The following is a 24,475-nucleotide window of genomic DNA, read 5'->3' as shown; positions in this document are numbered from 1 at the left end:
AAGCTATGCCAAGGCAATGCTCTGCTCCAATAATTTATTTATGATACCCTCATACACAATTACTCTTGATCCCAAGGCTGCTTACTCAGTTCTAAAACAATGTAAACCCATTACCTATTGAAGCATTATTTTGATTCAGAAGTTGGTGCATGCTGATAACTTTGGTCTGGGAGAATTGGTAATGCAATTCTCCGCCACTTTATTATATGTGTTGTCCACCTGTGTTGACCACATTGTGGAGGTGGGGATGATGAAAAAGCAACTTTGAGGCAACAACGTCTCAGCTTTAGGTCCCTCATCAATTCATGCATCATATGGGTGCCATAGGACCACCACTGTATCTCCTTCATAAGGTGATCCCAGACTCAGGAGCTCTCTGATAGATCATGAGAGTGGAATGCGTCTTACAAGATAATTCAGGAAGGGTTGTACATGAAACCCTAAGTGTGTAGGGGCTATGGACATGTTAGCAGGGAATATCCTTTTTGATTTTCCCTTTATACAGCCAGTTGTGAGATCTGTCACTGTTTCTGTCTTTCTCCCTTCATGTCCTCAAAGGAGGATTCATTACCCATAAGGTTTTCTTTTTAATTATAATCCTGTTACAGTGCCTGAGGGTGAGGGGAGTCTTGTTGAGTAAGACCCTATTGTCACAATCTTTGCAGATACAATGTTTGTCAACCTAGGGCTGGGCTTCCTTCTGAAGGAAAATCCCTAACTCCACTAGAAGTAAGGTTTTCTTTTTCCAGCATTATTTCACTCCAAACTGCCAGCATGGAAGAAATGCTGAATTTTTTGAAAATTGTATGAGCGCCTCAAATTATCCTAGACCTCTCGGTATCATACCTGCAATATGGAAATCTGTTTTTTAATATTGAGATTGCCAGATGCGGCCTGAAGGTCTCAAATCATGGCCCTGATTACGAGTGTAGGCAGCCACTGCCTATACAGGTAAAAGCAGTGGGACCCACGGACCCTTCACCTGCAACAACTGTCACTTCACCTGCCCACGGACCAACACCGCTCCCGTCAAGAACAACTCCCCCGGAAGCAATCTCCACTGCATCCTGGTCAACACCCGATCCATCCACAGGCACGCCATCGAACTGTGGAACCTCATCAACTCTACGAACCCGGACATCGCCTTCCGCACCGAGACCTGGATGAATCCCTCCTCGGCACCCGACATCGCCATAGCCATCCCCGGCGGCTACAAAATCATCCGGAAAGACCGCACCAACCGCATCGGACGAGGCATCGCCATCGCACACAAAAACTCCATCCGCATCTCAACCAACACCGACAACTCACTCCCCGACGCCGAACATCTCCACTTCACGATCCACAGCGACCCCAAGACCACCCTCAGAGGCACCCTCATGTACAGACCACCAGGACCCCGCACCAAGTTCAGCGAAGACATCGCAGACTTCGTCACCCCTCACGCACTCTCGTCCACCGACTACATCCTCCTAGGAGACCTCAACTTTCACCTGGAGAACCTCACCGACAACAACACCACCGCCTTACTGGACAACCTCACCAACCTGGGACTGAATCAGCTAGTCAACACACCCACCCACTACGCCGGACACACGCTCGACCCCATCTTCTCCTCCAGCAAACACATCACCTTCAGCCACACCACCAAACTCACCTGGTCGGACCACAGCTGCGTCCACTTCATCTTCAAGAAGACCACTGTGCACCACCACACCCAGCAACCACCAAGAAGACACTGGACTCATATCACCACGGATCAGCTCGCATCAACCCTCTCCCAGAACCGACCCACCAGCACCACCGACCCAAACGAAGCCGCCAACAACCTCACCAACTGGATCTCCAACTGCGCCGACCTCCTAGCCCCCCTGAAAACTCAAGCCAGCACCAACAACCACAAGAAAAACTCCTGGTTCACCCCCGACCTCAAGGACTCCATGAAAGAATGTCGCGCCCGCGAGAAGACGTGGCGCCTCAACCAGACCGAAGAGAACATGTCAGCTCTCAAGGACGCCACCCGCCAACACCACCAACACCTCCGCGCCGCACGAAAAACAGCCTACCGGAACAGACTTGACAACAACGCCCACAACAGCAAGGAACTATTTGGCATCGTCAAAGAGCTCTCCAACCCGGACGCAGAAAACAACTCCATCCCCCCATCACAGGACCTCTGTGACTCCCTCGCGACCTTCTTCCACCACAAGATCACCGACATATACAACAGCTTCCCGACCACCGACACGAACCCCCCCCGGAACCCGCTACCGACATCACCCCCATCCTCACCTGGAGCCCAACCACCACCGAGGAGACCACCCGCGTCATGAACTCGATCCACTCCGGATCCCCATCGGACCCCTGCCCGCACCACATCTACAACAAAGCCGACGACATCATCGCACCGCACCTCCGAGATGTCATCAACGCCTCCCTCACCACCGCCACCTTCCCGGAGAGCTGGAAACACGCAGAGCTCAACGCCCTCTTAAAGAAACCCACAGCAGACCCCACCGAACTCAAAAACTTCCGGCCCATCTCTCTCCTGCCGTTCCCCGCCAAAGTGATTGAGAAAATTGTCAACACTCAACTCTCCAACGCCCTGGAAACCAACGACTCCCTCGACCCCACACAGTTCGGTTTCAGGACCAACCACAGCACCGAAACCGCCCTCATCGCAGCCACGGACGACATCAGAGCCCTGACCGACAAGGGTGAGACCGTGGCCCTCATACTCCTGGACCTCTCCGCAGCCTTCGACACGGTCTGCCACCGCACCCTGATACGACGCCTCAGCAACGCCGGCATCAGAGGCAAGGCCCTCGAATGGATCATCTCCTTCCTCTCCGGAAGGACTCAGAGAGTCCGCCTGCCCCCCTTCAGATCCACAGCCACGGAGATCATCTGCGGCGTACCTCAAGGATCCTCCCTCAGCCCCACTCTCTTCAACATCTACATGACTCCCCTGGCGAACATCGCACGCAAACACGGACTGGACCTTATATCATACGCCGACGACACCCAGCTCATCTTATCACTCACAAACAACCCCACCTCAGCTAGGACCAGACTTCATGAAGGAATGAAGGAAGTGGCGAACTGGATGACAGACAGCCGCCTGAAACTGAACGCCGACAAGACGGAGGTCCTCATTCTCGGCCCCACCCCCACCGCATGGGACGACTCCTGGTGGCCCCCCGCCCTAGGCAGCACTCCCCAACCCACCGACCACGCACGCAACCTCGGCTTCATCCTGGACTCATCCCTCACCATGACCAGACAGGTGAACTCGGTGACCTCAGCATGCTTGAACACCCTCCGCATGCTCCGCAAGATCTTCCGCTGGATCCCCACCGACACCAGAAAGACCGTCACCCACGCCCTCGTCACCAGTCGCTTGGACTACGGGAACACCTTGTACGCGGGCATCACCACCAAGCTGCTGAGGAAACTCCAACGGATCCAGAACGCTGCCGCAAGACTCATCCTGGACATCCCTCGCCACCACCACATCTCAGGACACCTGAAAAAACTCCATTGGCTCCCCGTCAACAAGAGGATCACCTTCCGACTCCTCACCCACGCACACAAAGCCCTTCACAACCTCGGACCCAAACTCATCAACAACCGCGTCTCCTTCTACACTCCTCCGCGCACTCTATGATCCGCCGGACAGGCCCTGGCAGCCGTACCCCGCATCCACAAAGCCACCGCCGGAGGAAGATCCTTCTCTTTCCTGGCAGCGAAGACCTGGAACTCTCTGCCCAGCCACCTTCGCGCCATACCTGAACACCTCTCCTTCAGAAGGCAGCTCAAGACCTGGCTCTTCGAGCACTGACCCCCCCCCCCTCCCCAGCGCCTTGAGACCCTTTATGGGTGAGTAGCGCGCTTTATAAATGCAAATGATTGATTGATTGATTGATTGGGGGGGGGATTTTGACAGAGAACAAGGGAAAAATAACTATTTATTTAATATTCCCTCATCACCGTCTGTCAAAATCCCACCCACAAGGCCCCACTGTCCCACCCCTTTCCTACACGGGTCGCGGCTGAGTGTAGGTGATATTTAGCGATTCTGTTAAATAACAATACCATGGGGTAAGTTATTTATCAGGGGTGATAAATAGCATCAATTACGAGTTTGTGGGGAATTGATGTGGGTTTACATTGGCCTTGTACATAAACTCTTTCATTATAAATGTTCACGTTTAAAGTTGACATCTTTTCAATTATGACTTTTAGCACACATTTGCTAGCTCGCCAGCATGAGATAGTGTACTCAGAAAAGGTACGCTTACTATTACATTTCCTCACAGGCACATTATCATACCTTAGAACACTCTGTTCAAGGACCCGGTACACTGCGCACACTGGCCTTGTTTGTTGTTGTCTGTTCGGTGACAGCTCTGGGTGGGCAGAATCAACAATGACAGCCGGACCTGAACTCAGGCACAGTACAAATGGGTTCAGTTTTATTATATAAACTGCACCAAACCTTATTTAGGCAGAGGAACATTTAGATGGATTGTCAAGGTCGCCTGTACCTGAATTCTGGCTCAGCTGAATCTCATCACTATCTTGAGGAGAACAGCAGATGACACACAAACGCTGGTAAATGGGGAGTTAGAACACTCTAAGGTATTCTGGCAGAACTGCATTCCCCCTATGCTTTTTAGGCTAGGCAGTGCTAGGTAGGAGTATAATTATATGTATCCATATAATCAATATAATCAATGCAAATGCACAATTGCTGGATTGTTTATCTTTTTCATCATTCTTGTAATGCTTGTTACTTTTCTTTGTGTTTTTTCTATTAATCATTGCGACACACATATTTTACACAGAAATCCAATTGCTTCAATAAATGTTTGAAATGCCAGTTTGTGTAGTCCTTGTGTCTCCCTTTGGGCATGCCTGAGTTAACAACAAAAGGGTAAATCTGTTTCCACGATTTCCTTGGGGGAATCAGGGTCGTCATGTTCAGAGGTTGCAGACACCATCCGGTACATTGTACGATTTAGAGGTCCAAATGGTGCACTGTGAGCTAGCCTGTAACTACGTCAACATATTCTGATGGTATAAGCGGACCCAGTCCGCCATAGTTTTGATGCTTATGTTGCCCAAATGCAGTACTGCTGAATTAGTAGGAACCGTACGATAGAGCAACATGCAATGTCTGTTGTTTAACACTCCAAAATCTACATGGTATGGTAAATATCGCAGCATAGGGCCTGGAGGTGAGGTTTTGTGCCAGTTTTGTACCTTCCACCCCAACCCCCATCAGAAATAACACCATTGCAACAGACTGAGTCGCCCTCCCAACCTGGTTGAGTCATATTGACATGCAAGAAGTGCCCTGACTCACTCGCCGCTGGCCGATCTGGCTCACTGAAGATCACTCACCTCTGCGCGCTTCTTGCCTTAGTTGACCAACCCATGCTGGGATCGGTTAAAGGCCCCCCCTGTTTACATCAGATAGCCTTATCCACAATGGCATGCAGAGATTGGCATGACCTTGGGCGGATAAGAGAGTGCTTGGACAAAACGCTGTCCTAGTCAGCCATGGCTGGACTGCACCACAAGGCCATATCAGCAGGTCAGGACACTGCGTCTTCTCAGCATGAAGGCTGAGGTTTCACGAAGAGGCCACAGGAAGAAGAGATGGCCAGAAGTGGTCTGTGAGAGTAGAAAGGGGGAGGTGGGCGGGTATAGCAGCGGTGAAAATGCCACCAGCAGACAACACGCAGGACACCAAGCGGGCGTCTGCAGGCATGTTGGAATAGACAGCACAGTGACGGCAAGGCAGCCAGCTGATAAGGTTCACCTTTGCCTGCATCGCACTCCCATTATTCATGGTTTGATGCATTTTTGGAGAAGTTATGCCAGTGGTATGGGTGCACCTGCACCAACCACCGTACCATTTGCTGCTTGTCTTGTTTTGTTTTTAGAGATAATCAAGAACTTTGAGTGTCTGTGCAGCAGTTTCTGTGTTGGGAAAACGCAAAGCAAACATCCATGTCTAGTAGGCAAGCACAAGGATCCCTTCGGGCTGTTGACTATTGGAAGTAAATTTAGGCGGAGTTGTTCCCTCTCCAGGTAGCCACCGTGAGCAGGTAAACATACATCAGCGGAGTGAGTGAGATAGAAGCAAGCTAACAGGCTTATTATCCTGATGCCATGTCTGCCTCGTCACTGGTTCCACATTGGCTGTTTGCCATGCCGGCTAGTACGGACAGTTTCCAGTGCTAGGGATGAGGGCAAACTCCCCATGCAGCAGAATTGGAGTTTTTATGCCAAACTCTGTGCTCCCCGCAGATCGCAGAGTTGGCAAAACTCCACAAACTCTGCTGGCGGAGTGGAGTTCACCGCCCATCTCTATTTATTACTCTTGAATGCTTCTTAGTTTGTCCCTTCTTTTGTCACCCACTTCCAAGCATGGAGAAGCTGAGTAAATCCTTCCACATACCCGTGCATGTACCCCCTAAAACATGACTAATAAAAACGTTTACGTACTTTCTGTAGGAATTAGGAAACACAAAGACATTGCAGGACGTAGCTCACAAGATGCTACAATCTGTTACCTACTGTAGGCATATGGCGCCGACTCGCCCAGGTTTCAGCTGGCTTTTTGCAAAGCTTAGAATGCGGCATATCATTGATGTAATGGCCTTCTATTGGCTGGGATTTGGATTATAATGCAAATTCCCAAATGAACGACTCAATTGAACTGATAAGACAGCAAGAAACCAGAAAGACAATCGCAAAAGATTTATAAATCTTTATTTTCAGTACTTTTCATGGACCATATCAGACTAATAGATCGTAGGACAGAAACGTTCCACAACCTTTTTTAAGAGCAACTTTATGAGTCTTTCCAGAGTGGGAATGACTTAGCATAATGTTTGTGAATGTTGGATGTATTATGGAAAGGACACCTTCCTAACACTTCCCTGACCCATCTCTAACTCAGTGTAAACTGCATTACTCTGGTGGATTCTCCGCAATTGTCGGAATACGTTAGAATTCTAGAATACCAATTATAAGGGGTGCAACAATTTTGTAATTGACAAGAACAAACAAACCTGTACGTTTCTAAAATCATGTGGTATGACATTCATGTCAGAATACCATTTGATGTACATGAAAACAAGACAATAAAAGCAAGAAAGAAGCATGGTTATTTGGTACTCAGTCACTTTCTACCACTGCACAGCACTGACATAGAGGCCTAGTGCATGATGGCATTGATCATACCCACCTGTTGAGTAGCCAAGGCTCTTTAGTGCAACTCAACCCATAGCACAGATTGTCCGAAAAGTCATCCTCTGATGAACTGTTGTACCTGGCCCAGGCAAAATCCCATTCTTTGTCACTTCCTGTTGCTATGCCATAACAATAAATCGATTTTCTAATGGATGAAGGTATCCTAAAATGAAACGTGGTTAACAAGCAATATTTGTTACTACACAGTGACAACACATTTACCAACATTTACAAGCAAACAAAGGGTGGCCCAGCACTCAGGATTATAGATCATGTAGGTGGAACTTGTTAGTAATCCACAAATTTTAAAAACTCAACATAAAGGAAACAGTGTATCAAGATCTTCCTAAACAGAAATAAGAGAAACACTGGTAAGTTTTTGATTGTAGTTATGAAAGATTCTTTATTCTTTATTTCCAATTTCTTAAAATTAAAAATCGCCAACGCTTTTCGTTCTCATACGGACTTCTTCAGGGCTCCGATGTACTTTAAGATCTTTATTTATCTTTGAGGAAACAAGTGTGAGATCCAATTGAATTATAAAAGCAAAATGGTATACAACGAAAACACAAATACGTGTATTCGTGTTGCTCCTCTTGATCCTATGGGATCTAGTTTCTACTCGGTTTCTTAGATTAAATCATCTGGGATATGTATCTCCCTTCTGGTAAAAGTAACGTCCAGTTCAGCATCGAGGACGTTTACATTTACAAGCATTCTATCTATGGATTTTCAATTTTTTGGTGAACAATTGCTTTGTTGGGCTGAGTTGATAGCATAGTCTGCTTGAACAGTTGATCCCCACATGGTTTAATACACCTTAAAACACTACAAAGTGCATAGCTAACAGGGCAAAATCCCCTAGTACAGTTTAAGCATGGTGCTTCACGGTATGCTTTCATGAACTAAATGACGGGCCTATTCACGAGAATAAGTGTGTGTGACAATAAAACTTCTTCAGTTACATCAGCAGTTGCATCCCCAAGGAGAATGTGATTAGCTTAGGTATACCGATCCATTATCAAGCTCCATATAGGGCAAATTTTACCAAAAATGTATAATTCAAAGGGCCATGACAGGTTTCAGTGCAAACATAAAACAGATCCTGGATATGATTCTCTCACTAATTGGACGTCAGTAACCGGCTTTGACAACTGGTGAGATATGCTGGTGTCATCGAATATCCCAAAACATAACAATCAAACTAATAGCTCCTTAGAGGGTGTAGTGTACCACATTTTATTGAGCAATATCTTTCAAAAGAGGCAGCAGACAAATATCCTTAGAAAGGACCAAGGGTGTGCCCCTTTGTAACAATGTCAGAAATATTTACATTGACAATGACTGAAAGTGACAATATAATCCATGCTTAGATTGCTGGGTGGTATTGAATATTTGTGGGATAGATGTTTCTCTATTAGCCAGTAGAAAAAAGTTTTTGATTTACCAAGTAACTGCGGATGACAATATTGGGCATCACAGTATTTAAGGGTTTCACAATTAATCTCATTTTGTAGCATGGCACCATTTCCCCTTCCTTTCTTATTCAATTCATGTGGGGATGGAAGTTCTTCTGAATCTTTGCAAAATATACTAGAAAGAAATATTAATTTCTCAAACTGCTCGAGAGTGATTGTAATTCAATTTACCAGTTCCTGTTAACCCTTCTACAAAATTACAAGGATGTCAACATATTTTCTAATGAGGTTTTGTGGTCATTTGACTTTGAAAACATATGTGATCAACACTGTACAAATGTCTTTAATGTATTTCCCCACTGATACTAAACACCCACCAAGTTAAGGCTTTGGGTTGTTTTGTGTGCAGAGCCCTGCCACAATTAAACCATGCAATCACCTGAAAAACATCCATGTCAGAATTAATTCTCAATGTGTTAACGGAAACACAGGGCATATCAATTTTCACCTGGCCATCAAATATGAGTTTTGAGTGCATCTTTCTGTAAGTCAGATTTTCAATGTGGATTGTGCAACATGTGAGAAAAGACCTGTAGCAACGTGTACATGACTATCCTAACAGCTAAGAGAGATAACGAGGAATTCAGAATCATAAAAAAGAAAGGCAAGAGACTGAATAATTCTTTAACATTGACATTGGAGAGATTTCTTCAGGAAGCACGATATAGGTCCTTGGAAATTTGCACTAATATATTAAAGAAGACCTGACACAAATGTTTGAAAGGAAACAAGATTCCTTCAGGGCCTTTCTATGAGTTGAATGGTGGTGGCCCATTACACAAGACAGAGTATTTACCTATTTGTTAGTTTCCTGAAATGTTCACATCTGTGTTACTTGTTGCTATATTTGAATGGACCTTAGCAAGCTGTATGTTGAACCCAAGATTCATTGTTAGATACTTAACCACTTCAGGTGTACTCATGTACCCAAATGAAGGACTGGTACAGCATCTTCCTCAGGTGTGGAGTTCCAGAGCCCACAGGATGTCCCAAATGGCCCCACTCCTTTCAAAGGCAATTCTGAGACTATGTTGAACACTTTCAATAGAAAATTAGATTAGATGTTCTTACTCGTTATTCTTAGGGTCGCTCATCCACATGGAGAACAGATCACGTGCTAGGTGTAGACATTCTTGAAGACCAAATAAGCAGGCTGTTGATATCAGGTCACCCAGCGCCATTCTTGAATGAAAGGTCAGATCAATGAGAAAAAAACTATTATATTTTGCAACAACACATTTCCATCTGTACATCACACTAAAATACAAAAAACATTATTTTACAATTTAACAAACAAGAACGTGTCAAACAAGCATTGGCAAAACGAATAGATCTGGCTTATAAATTAAAATGCAAACCAGACCTTTTGATTTTACCAGTGCTTGCTCAAAATGCACAAAATACCTTCCTTTACGTATGTCTCCCACTTTACTTCATTTTCCCATCTTGCCACTTTCAAGTCGATTACCTGCCACATAATATATCTGAAAATGTGTTTTGAAGAATATGGAAGGGATCAGGGCCGGTTCTAGGGCAGTACGATCGGTGCCAACGCACCGGGTGCTGACTTGGGGTGGGGGTGCCTGTTTGCAAGTATATTTTCCTTTTAAAAGCACCTGCTGCCGCGTTCATTGCTACCAGCAATTTTCAGGTATCAATAAAAACATCAAGATCAATCCAGTGATTAATGTTGCTGCTGGAGAGAGATCGTAGTTTTGTCTAGTGGAAGTTTTAACTCACCGTAAGGTAGTGCAGTGGGTTAATATGCCTATTGCATAGAATATGTACCATGCAGATCACAAAGTACATATAATGTAAACAGGTCAGTGGGTTACTGCTTGTGTCCTAGGGATGCCTTGTTAGTTGCAGTTTATAAGTTACAATCTTAATATAGCATAGTGAGTTATTAACTGTCATCAAAGAGCTGCATGCAAACTAAAAGATATGTATTAGTGAACGTGTGATAACTACCGCAAAAGTAGCTTAACGCAACTCTTCACATCCCAGTATATTGCGGGAAAATAACTCTGTTAACGTGGTATTCTCAACACTGCGGCACCATGTGATAGACCCACCACAACGTGTCAAAAGACCACTTTAAAACCAACGCAAAAGTGCGAAACACGAACGCAAAAAAAGCTGCGATGAGGCCAAGCGCGATACAAAAATCAGCGATAACCTGCGATAGGCCCACAAGTCCCACGCGTCATGCGGGAAAAGACACCATAAAAGTAAAGTACAAAAACAGAGAGATGACAATGTACGAGCACAACCCCACATCCGTGACGTAGGACAAATGACCATTTTCCCGCATCACATAGGCATCTCCACACATGCTGTCTGCATGTAAACTGCGCCAATGCAGACACGTGCATGGAACACACAGTGAAACCGCATCTCCCCTTCACATTGCAGAGGGACAAGCAACCCCCCCTGCACACAGACGTGTCATTGCCATGATCAATCAACAATGACAGCGTGGACGAATGTAGGGGCAGTGACTCTCGCTTATGTACATGTTGCCCATGATGTGGGACTTGAGTCACAGGGGATCATGGTGGTACATAACTGACCCCAAAAGGAGCCCTGTTGTCACCTGTAGGTCACAAATGGCTGCCAAAATGGAATGATCTTGGACACACGTGACACGCCGAAGAGTGGGATTCTCTAGTAACTGTGACACACAGAACTGGCAGTTCGTATACCTGACACCCCAAACAGCCCCTCTGCACAGAGGTGACACACCCACCATCAATGAACACATCATAAAATTGTCATCAACACATGTCGCACTCACACCTGTCTGAGTGATGTGCCTCAACAGAAGAGTGACATGCACTTAGGGAATGTTATTTTGGAATGCATTTATTTGCACATGCTGTGCCTGTGGTTATCCTGTACTGTCCCATGAGTGCCAAGGACTGTCACAATGCGATGTGTTCCTAAAAGAAATTTGCTACGATGGTGTCCCTGCGGGCAATTCCTCCTGCGGCTGCAGTGGGGTGTGGTCCACCTGCCTCATCTTCATCATCATCGTCGGTGCCTCTGGAACTGGTATCCATGGTGCCTTGCTGAGTACATATATGTTGTGCAACACACAACATGCAACGATTATCTTGCACACAATGTCTGGGCTGTACAGGAGCTTTCCACCTGTGACGTCCAGGTACCTGAACCGTGACTTCAACACGCCAAATGTGCATTCCACGATGCCCCTGGTGCGTCTGTGGGCCGCATTGTACTGTCTCTGGGCCTGTGTGTTCGGGGCTCGGAGGGGCGTCATCATCCAAGCACAGCGTGCATATCCTTGGTCACCTGTGACAGTGCAGAGAGACATGAGTCAATAGTTGGTCCTGCATGATGTGCTGGTCGGCTCACTGGTTAATTGGTGTGTGATATGTGTGATCTTGTGATCCCTGTATGACATGTACTGGTTGTTGCAAATGAGCAGCATCAATGTGTATTACGTAGCCTCACTGCTGCTCCTCCCTTCTCCCGAGCCTATTCACCAGTGTGCGCAGCGGAGTTGCATCACTTGCACCCCTACGGCACACCATTGTCATGCCCGTCTGCGCATGTCCACAAGCCTGACAACGACACAGTGATGTTGTGCGCTGAAGGTGGGCGGCCACGTGTGTGTAGGCCTACAGTAAGGACAGAGCAGACACAGATGTGGAGGTCATGCCTGGCTGAATTCGCCATGCGTTTGAGGGTAGACCTTCGGCCTATGCTGCGGAAATAGCGACACACACAGAAGTTGGCATGTATGATCCCAGATCCCAGGCAGTCTTGCTCACCCTCATGTACCGCTCGGCCGAGGCTGCAATCCGTGGGCATGTTACATGGCAACATTGCACATTGCGTGACGGCTGGCGCAGACACTACACCAGAGACACAAGCATCAGTTACCTCCTTGTCAAGGGCAAAACTCAACCACCCCCAGAGCTACATGTCGAATGACCAAACCCCTACGCCGTACTGCCGTACGCCGGTCCACTCACTTACGCTCACAGGGGGGTCCGGCACAGCTACATGTCCCAGGTCTACCCCACTGCCTGAGGTGACAAGGTTGCACATGCTGTACACAGCACAATGTGATGTGGTATGGCCCGGGACCCTCATGCATACATATTGACCACATGGACACACTGAGAGAATTTGTGGAACTGGCGAAGGGCAGGTGCGCCCGGCCCCTTTTATTGCCAGGGTCATAAGTCCAGTGACGCCTGTGCTGGATGGGTGTTGGGTAGTCTAAGCAGCTCCTCGGGGGTTGGGTGGTGCTGGCAACAACTACAACAGTGATCAGACAATCAGAAGTTCAAAGTTCAAACAGCAAGGGTCCATGACGTGAGCTGCACAGAGTTAGTGGTCCCGGATGCCCTGTGGCCTGCAAAGGCACACGCGCAAGGGGCGGTGACTTGTGGTGCACTGAGATATGGCCACGAGTGCTGAGCGGGTCCTCATTGATGTCCAAGGAGAATGTCACGGAGTGTTACGGGGGACAGTGGAAGGTGTCCATCCATGGCATGAAGCAGAGGGCAGAAGCAAGCAGAAACAGAAATATGGAGGAGTTGAATGCTACAGTCTCCTTTTTCCCCACCATGTCAGTATCAGCTACATGATGAAGACAGCCCCCAGGCCATAGACTCAGATGCCAACAAAGTTCAACGGGAGAGTGCCCATGACTCCCGTGGCACAGAGTCAATGGCACCAGAGCTGGAAGGGGATGCAGTCTGCAATAAGGCCTGTACAATGATGTCAACTCTACAATTAACAGATCAAGACTCAGTTCCAATTGTGTGTCCTACTCGACTGCAGTGTTTGCTGGAGGCAGCAGTCAGCGTGGGGCAACCACTGTGCAGCCAGCTCCTCCTGGATCTCTGACACACGGCGTTGAAATAGCATGTGGAGAAGATTCCTGGTTGACGGAGGTGGGGGCACCAGAGCTGAGCGGGTGTGCACCCTGCGACAATGCCGTGTCCTGCCTGGGACGGACTGGATTGGATTTGTCTGAGGCCCGCTGGACCGGCGTGTAGGCCTTAGGCAGAAGTACTCAGGGGCCCACAGACATGTGTCCTCAGAATGCTATGCACAGAGTTGGTGGCACCACATCGAAGGGAGTATAGGGATTTAACCTCTGCCTTAAATATGTACTCTGCCATTGTGTGAACAAGACTCAGTTCCAAATGTGTGATCTACTTGTCCGCTGTGTATGCCGGTGGAGTACGTCAACGAAAAAGAAGTACTGCGGGTCTTGCTCGCAGAGGCCGTGATGGGCTGAGGAGGCTGACTAGGTCGCGGGCCTTGGAGCTTGCACCAGCACATGGTGGGCACTCTTGGAGACACGCTGGTGTCGGCAGGTGAGCAGTGAGGCCTGGAATGCGCAGTGGCAGATGAGACTGGTCCTGGGAGCAGCGGCCGGGGCTGCGGCAGGCACCCAGGTTTGCAGGCAAGGCCGCATACGGCGTCGGCATCGTGGCGGGGTGAGAGGCGCCACCCTGGCAGAGACTTTGGGCATTCCGGAAGAGGACCACGCCCAGAGCTACGTGCTTTTTATTCACACCCCAACGCTAGTCTGGCATACTTTGGGCCAGCCCACTCCGCACACGCTTACAGGGGGGATGTACCAAGCTACATTTCCGTGATCTTCCCCACTGGCTGGGGTGAAATGGTTGCGTCCACTGTCCACAAAACTACCACCACCAGCAATATATATCAACATGGATATGTCTGTCTTCTGCATACTGCAGTCTGTCTAGCACATCCATGCCACACTTGGCATTGTGTACATTCTCATTCATGGGTCAGTTTCCCTCTTCGCACATGCCTGGTTCCCACCTCTCCCCACATCCTGTTATTGTGTGGCTGAGGTGCCATGCCGTTGATGGCTCATGTACATGGCTAGCCCAGGTTACCACAGTAAGTTGTGCTGTCGTGTCTGGTGGGTGGGCATGTTGTTTGGCATGTTGTATGTGTGTTTGTAACATGTGTTTTGCCAGAGTTGTGAGTTGCGTGATTGTAGAGTTGAGGTGTGTGGTGTGTTCACTTGGTACTTACCAATGAGCACTGCGTTTCCATAGGTGCCATCCTGGAAGCGCCGGTTGATGATGGACTGTCGGAAGATGTCATGCACACTGTCTGGGTAGTTGGCGGCCACATTGGTGAAGAGTCCCCGGTGGTCCACTATTGCCTGCACACTGATAGAATGCATGTGCTTTCTGTTGCGGTAATTGTGTGCAGTGTCGGCAGGGGGCACAAGAAGGACATGTGTGCCGTCAATTGCCCCCAACACGTGTGGGAATGTAGCTATGGCGTAGAAGCCTTGCTTGGTCTCTAGCTGTCCTGCGTAGTGTGGGGGAAGTATAGGTACTGGGGTACCAAGCTGATGATGGCATCCAGGTGAGGTTTGAGGAATTTGGATAGGGCTGGCTGTGAGACTCCTCCGACTCTGGTGGTTGTTGGTTGGAAAGTCCCAGAGGCCAACAGGTGCAGCACAGCCAGCAGCTTTGTCTGCGGAGGGATGTTGGTTGTCCGCTGTGTTGGTAACATCAGCCTGTGGGCAATGATGTTCAGGATGCAGAGGATGGTTGTCCTTTTGAGTCTGTAGTGGGCAATGACATGCTCTGGTGTTAAGTCTGTTTGGCTGGTGCGTTTCCTGAAGGTCCGCTGTCTTTGTCTGCGCTGCCTCTGTGGTGGTCCGGGGAGGGTGGTAGTCCTTGGGGTAGTGGCGGTGGGTGTTGTGGCCCTGTTGGGGCTCCGAGCTGCATGATGAGTAGCTCCATGGCATCTGTTGTTCTTTAGGTGTGGATTTGGGGTGGGCTCCCTTTTATGCTGCAGGTTGTCGTCCGGCTTTGCACCAGGTGCAAGCATGTGCTAATTTCCTCCTGCTAACGCACCTTATCGCTGGTTTTGTGATCTTATCGCCGATCTGGCTGGTCGTTGAGAATGTTGTGGAGTGGTGTTGTCGCTGCTTTTTGCTCGGGAACGCCTACTCTGCATCTCATTAGCGATAGTTGCCGGGGTCATCCGTGGCGATGTTTTTTGAGGATGGTATCGCCGAAAAACTGGTGATATCGGATGTTAGCACTAGCTTGTGAATGGGGCGATAAAGTTATTGCGACTTTGGCTGCACTAAGGTGCCGATAACTCGGCGATAACTCCTTGAGAATATGACCCTATGTCTTTTTCCCCGGTCTATCATTATCCTAAACTGAAAAAAAAGGTTCATTTGGGGAAGAAATCTATTTTTATTAAAGAAAACCCCTAACAATAATGGTATGTTTTAAATTCTGAATTTGTGCTTTTCAGACCAAGGACTCAAACTATACTGCCTACCAGTATAGATGACATGTGACTCCTACACCTTGTAGTCCTCTGTCTTATATAACATTTCCCATACACTGATTTACACACGTATGATTGTCTCTGTGCCAATGTGTGTGTGATTTAAAGTGCTCTGACACCCTACACCGGTATGAGTGGCGCTATAAAACTAAATCAGTCTGAGAAAGAGTGGCTATAAAGACTTGAGAAGCACTGTTAAATGGCGGTAGAGAGGGAATCCGTGGTCATTGGGGGGCGCCAACAAACATTGTCACACAGGGTGCCACCAGTGCTAAAACCGGCCCTGGAAGGGATAATGAAAAGTTAAACAGTACCATACACAAGAGAGAACACTTTTGGAATTACTGAGTTAGAGCACAGAGCTAGATTAAGACGATTTTACCACGATAAGGTAATAACAAACATAATAAACTTTCATAATGAAATGCTCCATTAGAGCAAAAATGTGCTCTGCGGGCAAGGAAATTATGTTGCAACGTCATCATTTTCCCAAACCAGTCTCAATCACTACTGAAACATTAGGTTGAAATGTTTCACAAATGCATGCATTTTGTCCAAAGATATCGCCTCGTAGTGCATGTCAGTAAATTCACTCGTTTTGAACACAGCCCTAACAGCTCGGTGTTTTCTGAACATAAACTCACTCATTTCCTTCCAAAATACCAACATTCATGTTTAGCAAATAAACTCATTTTGTTCCCAAATACCGGACGCTCTTTTAGGAACATACGCTCATTTTATCTCCAAATATTAGATTGCAACTAGATTAAATTCACCAATGTATACAGAAATGTGACTCTTTTATTGTTAGTAAATATGTACATGCTAGTACTCACAAGAATCTACATCAAAAGCCATCATGGGAATCATGTGCAAAATGTATCCCCCAATACAGGCCATTCAGTTCCCTCAGGTGCCCAGAAAGCCCCATCACATGTCAACCAGTGTTCAGTACAGTTAGTGTAGAAACAAATGTTCTATGCTTAGAGGTAGCCTGTTCAGAGGGCCAGAGAGCAAGGGCAGAAACACATGGAAAACATTCATGTGATGTTCATGTGAGCAACGAAGTTACTCACTTCAGGCGATGAGCTTGCTAGAGCCGTGTCGGCTGGCAAAGGTAGAATGGCTCTGCCCGTCGTGCCCCCCACACACAGGACAGAAATAGTCACTGATTGTTTGGATTAAAGATGTGGTCAGGAACTCCAGCAGCTGCCGATGGCAGACTTTAATTCGCAGACTAGTAGCATGATAGAGGCAATTCTGAAGCTTTTGTCTGTTTAGGGCAACGATCGGCATTTTCATACTGTCTTTTTCTTGAAAGTTTATTTATGTCCCGGGAATGTCATTAAAAAGGCATTAATTTCTTGATAAACATTGTTTTGCATATAGCAGGTTTGGTACGCCATGTCTACACCAATATGCAATGCAGCACGCTGCACTGCACTGCACTGGAAGCACTCTGTACAAAGGCAGGAATTGCAAAGTGCACTGACTTTTTATTCTTTTCTCATACAAATACAGTCATGTCCTCTAAATCACTATCACTTCAAAACTAGATAAAAAACACACTCTGGGGTCTTTAGTGCACACGCGGCATAGATGGGAGACAAGCGCGAGTATGCGGACAATGGATGGAGGGGTTTGTGCTGGTATGGCCTAAGTAGCTGCCTGATACCCCCGAGGAGGCCTTGCTGCTACGGCTGACTGAAAAAGCTTGTACTGGATTGCCTGAGAATGAGGGTCTTCTTGGCATAACAAAGGACAGAAGTCTTAATATGCATGTTTAAGAGGGTCTTCCTGGCATTCCTATTGGGACATGGTGGCAAAACTAAAGATATATGCTTGTTTGGGTGCTGAAGTGTATGGTTGCGGGTTGATCTGATATGATTAAAGGAGACCTGTCCAGAGAAGATGAAGGGAGGGAATGTTCATAGAAGGTACTGCAACAGATGATAAGACCATTTGGCATGGCTAAGGAGGCCACAGAGGTAACATAGAGGTAAGCAGAGATCACCGTCACACATTGCCAGCCTGTACTGTATATGCTTAAAATAAATATCCAGTTGCATGTTTTCAGTGAAAAAATTAGTGCTTTCTGGCAATCACACTCTATTTCACCTTTAATTTTACTGATTAGATTAACACAATTAAGACAGTGTTTTGTAAAAGTGATACAAGTTATTCATCATTCATGGACTCATCTGGCTACTCTACATGGAAAGGGGTATTATGTGGGTATATCCAGGACCTGTGTTGGTATCAAAGCATAATCACATAGCGTTTAAGGGTGGTCCACTAAAGTCACTAAATATCAATCAATCAATCAATCAGGCGTTTGTTGAGAGCGACTACTCACCTGTAAGGGTCTCAAGGCGCTGGGGGTGGGGGGGGTGCAGGTTCCAGTCCATCAAGGAGGGGTCTGTCGAAGAGCCAGATTTTGAGGTTTCTTGCGAAGATGGGGAGCAATGTTGTCTGTCCGAGGTGGAGCGGAAAGGCGTTCCAGGCTCCAGCCGCGAGGAAGGAGAAGGAGCGGCCTCCAGATCTGGTCTTTCTGGTGTGGGGGACCATGGCGTAGGAGAGCTGGGCTGATCGTAGGGTCCTTTGGGGTGCGTATAATTTGAGTCGGCTGTTCAGGAATGCTGGTCCAGTATCGTGGAGAGCCTTGTGTGCGTGGGTGAGCATCTTGAAGGTGACTCTAGCCTCGATGGGGAGCCAGTGGAGTGTGCGCAGGTGCTGGGACATGTGGCAGTATCTTGGCAGGTTGAGGACCAGTCTTGCGGCGGCGTTCTGAATGTTCTGTAGCTTGCGGGGGTGGTTTTTGTTTATTCCGGAGTAGAGTGCATTGCCGTAGTCGAGTCTGCTGGTGACCAGGGCGTGAGTGACGGTCTTTCTGTGTTTGAGGGGGATCCATTTGAAGGTCTTACGTAGGAGGCAGAGGGTGTGGGAGGAGGAGGGCGAGACTGAGTTGATCTGGCGGTCCATTTTGAGCTCAGAGTCCAGGATGATTCCCAGGTTGTGTGCGTGGTCCGTGGGGTTGGGCTGGCTTCCGAGGGCGGGGGGCCATCAGGTGTCGTTCCAGGCATCGGGGTTTGGGCCCATTATGAGTACTTCTGTTTTGTTGGTGTTTAGTTGTAGGCAGCTGTTTTTCATCCATTTGGCGGCGGCTTCCATGTCTTCTGTCGGTGTTGGGTTCGTTGGATAGGGAGAGGATGGGTTTGGTGTCGACACAATTTTGAGTCTGTAGGTTCTGACGATGGGGGCGAGCAGAGCCATGTAGACGTTGAAGAGCGTAGGGCTAAGGGAGGACCCCTGGGGGACTCCACAGGTGGTTGGTGTAGGTTCCGAGAGGAAAGGGGGGAGTCTGACCCGCTGCGTTCTCATATCGGACATCAAAATCCAGTTACAGGCACCCAGTGCACCTACAACAACCTTACAGACAGACATCTGGTAGAACAAAGCTAGTGTTTAGTAACTAGACTTGGGATACACAAGGATTGTTTTGGCATCCTATATTTTCCCTTTAAAGTGCACCCCAAATGTTACATGTAAACCCAGCAGACCTGGTAAAAAGTCTGTGACACTGTAATATTTAAAATGTCCTACTGTGATGGGGGCCTGACTTGCTGGCAGGGAAAAAAGAAAGCCTTGGCCCAAATGTCAGCTAACATTTGTCTGTGACAGGGGAGGTTTCTTTGTAGTGCGTCCCAAGGGTCATATGAAAAACCTGTCGAGCAAGATGTGACATTCAAGCAGGGATTGACACTTTAGTGTCAAAAAGGATCCTCCCAGTCCCCCTTGCGTATTCTGTTAGGTTCAAATGGCTCATCTCTGACCATTCTGATAAGGCTATTGTTTTTCCCTAGGAGCAAGTTCACATCTCATTCATGCCTATTCCAATGCTAATTACTGGCTAACCAAAGTAGGAGTGCAAAATGCAGAGTTAGCTTGCAGAGACTTCAGTCAGAAAAGGTAACTTCCTAAAAGTTACTTTTCTGTAATAGCAAGAAAAATCCAGCTTCACTTTTGAATTGGATTTTTAACAACTATTAATAATAGTTGTTTAATTATTTTTTCGAGCTAGTTCCATTCCCGAGATACCTAATTAGTATCAAATATTGTATTTCAGCATTTCCCTGAGGAACAGCCTGTATTAGTACAGTGAAAATAGCTTTGAGGGGCTAGTCATTAGAAGGACATGTGTAACATTAAACTTTTACACGTTCTACTTTTAAATGCCATGCATCATGCCTTATGGGTATTAAGGCTTACTTTGGGGTGACATAAATATTTAAAAGGTAGGTTAAGGCTTTTCAAAAGAGGGTATTTTGACAGGCTGAATTAGCAGTTAAGTAGCCTGCACAGCCACACTTGTGACTTCTAACTTACAGGCCTTGGGTACACCTTGGTACCATATACAAGGGAATTAGAGGTAAGTAAAATATTCCATTCAAGGGTATGTCAATATCATCCTCAAATGTGTGCCTTCTGTATTAAATAAAGATCTAACCCAGTTTCTACAAGGCAGAGTAGACCAAATGAGAAAAATGTAAAACCAACTTGATTTACTGCTTTCAGTTGAGCAAGTTGCCAGATTAAGTTGCAGTTCTAGCAGTCAAGGGTCAAATTACCAACATTAAAATAATTAAAACTTCATGACCTGTGATGGGGCCGTTATGTCTAAATAAGGGTTCAATGGAGCAGTCAAGTTTTCCATGACAGCAGCACCACATGCAGTTTATCGCTGCAATATTGCGAGCCGTCTCACAGCATGTTTTATACAAAAATGTACAGATTAGTCAGAGGTCACCAGGGAGACAAATTTGGAATAATAATGGAGAAACGGGGGCAATCTGGGGTCCCATGAAGAAACAGTCAAGAGCCAAACACATAAGCTGTTAGCAATTTGCTGTGGTGTGGCTTCTAATGGTGCAGTAAGCATGTTTTAATTAACTGGGCAGTGATAGAGTTGTCTGGTAAATTAGCACAGTGGGTTAAGTGCTGCTGCAGAGAAAACCTTTAGATTATGGTTCTAAATTCCGTTGTCTCAGCTCAGCCTTCCATTCATTCCCTATTCACTTAGCACATTTCCGTTACCATGCTGAAATTGTATCTATGCTCAAAGACTACCCGCTTTCATACTATTTAAGCATATCATGAATGTAATGTTTATTGTCAAAGCTATGCTGCACATTTTCCCATGGGTAGTGAAGGCTTTTCTGTGTTGGGCAGGTATTCCCTGTTATTTTTTTGTTTCTGGCTGTGAATATTCTGCTATGCAGTTCTGCAGACACAGCCTTTGTGTGGGGTGATCAGTACTTAATTTGCAATACAATATGTGCCAGGGCCCTCGCCAGATGGCCACTGCATCTTTTACCACCCATTACCTTGCAAGCGCTGCCAATGACAATACCTATGCATCTACCTACCATAACATTCCTACAAGTGCGATTATTCAGCCTATTCCAAGACCCCAAAGATATAACAATGGCTTGGGTGTCAGGAATCAATTGTTTATAATGTGTATTGAATTAATAAACAGCTGTTGCACTGCTCATCTCTAAATTACCCAGACAGTGACACCATGTGGCAGACTGTTATAGTGCTGCTGTTCACAATTAAGTGCCAGTGCCGACAACTGGAAACCACCAGCTCAAAATAAGTACTGGTGGTGATGCTCCTCACAGCAGGGTAGTCTTCAACCTGGAGCACCCACAACAGAGGCACAAAGAAGTGTGAACTATCGGCAGCTGTCTATGCAGAACCACAAAGGCAGTGATCAGGAAAGAGATGAAAGGGTATTTTTACCTAAACAAACTTGTCACTCTGAACAACTGATTACAGCCGCTTTTACCCCCTCCATCTACCAAGGGGCAGTGCTACAGGAAGGACCTTGTCGAATTTCTATAGGAGCCTTTTCTCCTTTGTCCCCCTTCACTGACCAGGTCTCCTCTAGTCTGCATCCTGATGCACTTTCACCGTCTAAGAAAACAACTTCACCCTATACTTGTGCACAGGAACAGACCCAGAACATCCAAAATGGAACCCACTGGCCTTCATCACTCTGCTTTGCTTATACGTACAATGCATATACCTAAATAGCCACATACACAAACACTTTTGGATGGGATTAGGTGACAAAACGGGGTATAAATCTGACTGTGCATTGGTGAAACACTCAGTGTCAAATTACTCATTTTTAGTGAGTGAATGAAAAACCTTTAATTTAAAGAATAGTGACGAAGATCTTTAAATAAGAACTTTTCTTTTTCTGTGCAAACAAGCATCCTGGGACCGGTTTCGGGGTATCACCCCTCATCAGTCAGGCTAGCTTGAATCCAGTGGCACAGTGAGCAAGGTCCCAGGATGCTTGTTTCCAGTCCAGGGAAGACCTGGCTTGGCAGTTCGGGCTGGACTGTTCCCATGAGGAACTGGGTCAAGACTGATATGGCTGGGTCTGAACTGGGGTGGCGAAGTGAGCTAAAGAATGATGATGATGGATTTAACCCAGATCTATTAGTGACTGGAGGCGAGTGTCTGAAGAGTTTCAGCGCTCTATCTATCATCTCCTTGTGTTTGCTTTGTTTGCCCTAAGTTGGCAGCTATGCACAGAGGTGGGTCCCTTGCTCACTTTGCCACTGGAGTTAAGCTAGCCTGCCTGCTGAGGGGTGATACCCCAAAACTGGTCCTAGGGTGCTTGTTTCTGGTCCAGGGAAGACCTGGCTTGACAGTTTGGGATGGACTGTTTCCATGAGAAACAGGGACAAGACTGATTTGCATATAGCTGGGTCTGAGCTGGAGTGGCAAAGTGAGCTAAAGAATGATGATGGATTCAACCCAGATCTAATAGTGACTGGGAGTGAGTGTCTGAAAAGTTTCAGTGCTCCGTCTATCAACTCCTTGTTGCTTTATTTATTTGAGAGGGCTGATAAGATTCCTTTGTTTGTTATTAGTGTGTAGAGTAGCTATGAGGCAAAATAGCCCTGTGCAAAACACTGTTAGATTACCAGAGTGATGATTTGCACCCCTTAATTAGCTAAATTAAATCAATATGTTGTATTGATGTAAAGTAATGTTTTGGCACTTCCTATTTTGCCAAGCCATCCTTCTTCAGTACTTCAGTACTAATTAGCTACCACTCATGCTCATGCGGAATTGTACTTAACATTGCTAATGCAAGCGTTGAATCATTGCTGTCAGCCACACTACCTCCATGGTGTGGCTGACAGCAACGGTGTTATGAGAGGTGGGGAAACCTCCGGTGCTTGCACTGGAGGTTTCGCCTATTCAAATAATGATGGAGGCAGACATGGAATGCGCCTGACCCCTTCAATTCCATCAATGATGTTAGCATGCCATACAGCGCACTGATATCATTGGCCTACAATGAAGGTTCTGAAACACTGGTTAGCGGAGCCTCTCCCCTGTTTAGCGATGCCTCTCTCAAAAGGATTTCTGATTGAGGCTCACTCTGCACTGTCATCCAGAAAATTGATTTGGGGGGCAAGTTGGCCCCCTAGGTATAGGTCGCTCCCCAGGGTGCACAAACTATTTTCAGGTACTTCCCCTTCCTGGGCAGCAGGAAAACATGGATCTCCCTTGCATGGCACAATCGCCCCCCTAGGAAATGGAAAATACAATTTTGTTTTTGGACATGTATTCCTGATGGCTTTCTACCACCCCGGGCATTAACTGTGACTTGAGGGGTACCACTGGAATCAGGATATTCTCTGCTTGTCAATGGTGTGCATCATCCATGGATTCTCGAGCAGGAATAGCAGTAGTGTAACATAAACCCCCACGATGCAGGGGGACCGAGCTCCAGAAGGCCCCTCAGCAAAAGTGGTAGGTAGTGTGCCAGGAAGGGGGCCCGCTCCATGTGCTTTGCAGGGGGCCCCCTCAAGTTTAGTTGTGCCACTGAGAGATCAGTAGCAGCCACAGGGGCAGCCCAAAATACTTGAACCAGGGGCAGTCAGTATATAGTCCTAACAAAGGTCCAAGCAACAATTGACATCAAAATACAATATTCACAAAAAATTACAGTTTAGAAAAATAGCAATTCGTTAATCAATACCTTAATATCAAAGCAAGAAGAAAGAAAATAAGAATAATTACAGAGAGAAAGGAGAAGGGACCCATACACTATGCTCATTTCAGAAAAAGTGTATCAAATTTATTATATTTTATAGATATAAAAACAGTTGAGACAATGGTGCCCAATACAATGTGCTGGTACAAAAACAGTGTATATTCCAGACAAGACAAGTGGCAAAAGAAAAAATACATTTAAAAAGAAAGGAACAACTTAGAACAAAATAATGTGTCCTTCATAAATTTTTGGCCACAATGCGTCAACGGCGTTTCAACCACTGTAAAATGACATGGTCATC

General features: G+C 46.7%; 1 protein-coding gene across 1 annotated transcript in view; it reads right to left on the bottom strand.

Annotated features, from left to right (window-relative positions):
- The window catches only part of LVRN (laeverin), a 541,073-nt gene that overhangs the window by 59,094 nt on the left and 457,504 nt on the right, over positions 1-24,475 (bottom strand). Inside the window, exons 16-17 of the mRNA XM_085632644.1 lie at positions 9,816-9,926; positions 7,262-7,429 (exon numbers count right to left, since the gene is read on the bottom strand). Of these exons, the coding sequence (XP_085488770.1) occupies positions 7,262-7,429; positions 9,816-9,926 (279 nt within the window). The remainder of the gene's footprint in view (positions 1-7,261; positions 7,430-9,815; positions 9,927-24,475) is intronic.

Source organism: Triturus cristatus, chromosome 2_1 (genome assembly GCF_964204655.1).
Source record: "Triturus cristatus chromosome 2_1, aTriCri1.1, whole genome shotgun sequence".
Classification (NCBI taxonomy): Eukaryota; Metazoa; Chordata; class Amphibia; order Caudata; family Salamandridae; genus Triturus; species Triturus cristatus.
The sequence above is the reverse complement of the archived record's forward strand: the minus strand, read 5'-3'. Positions and strand labels throughout refer to the sequence as shown.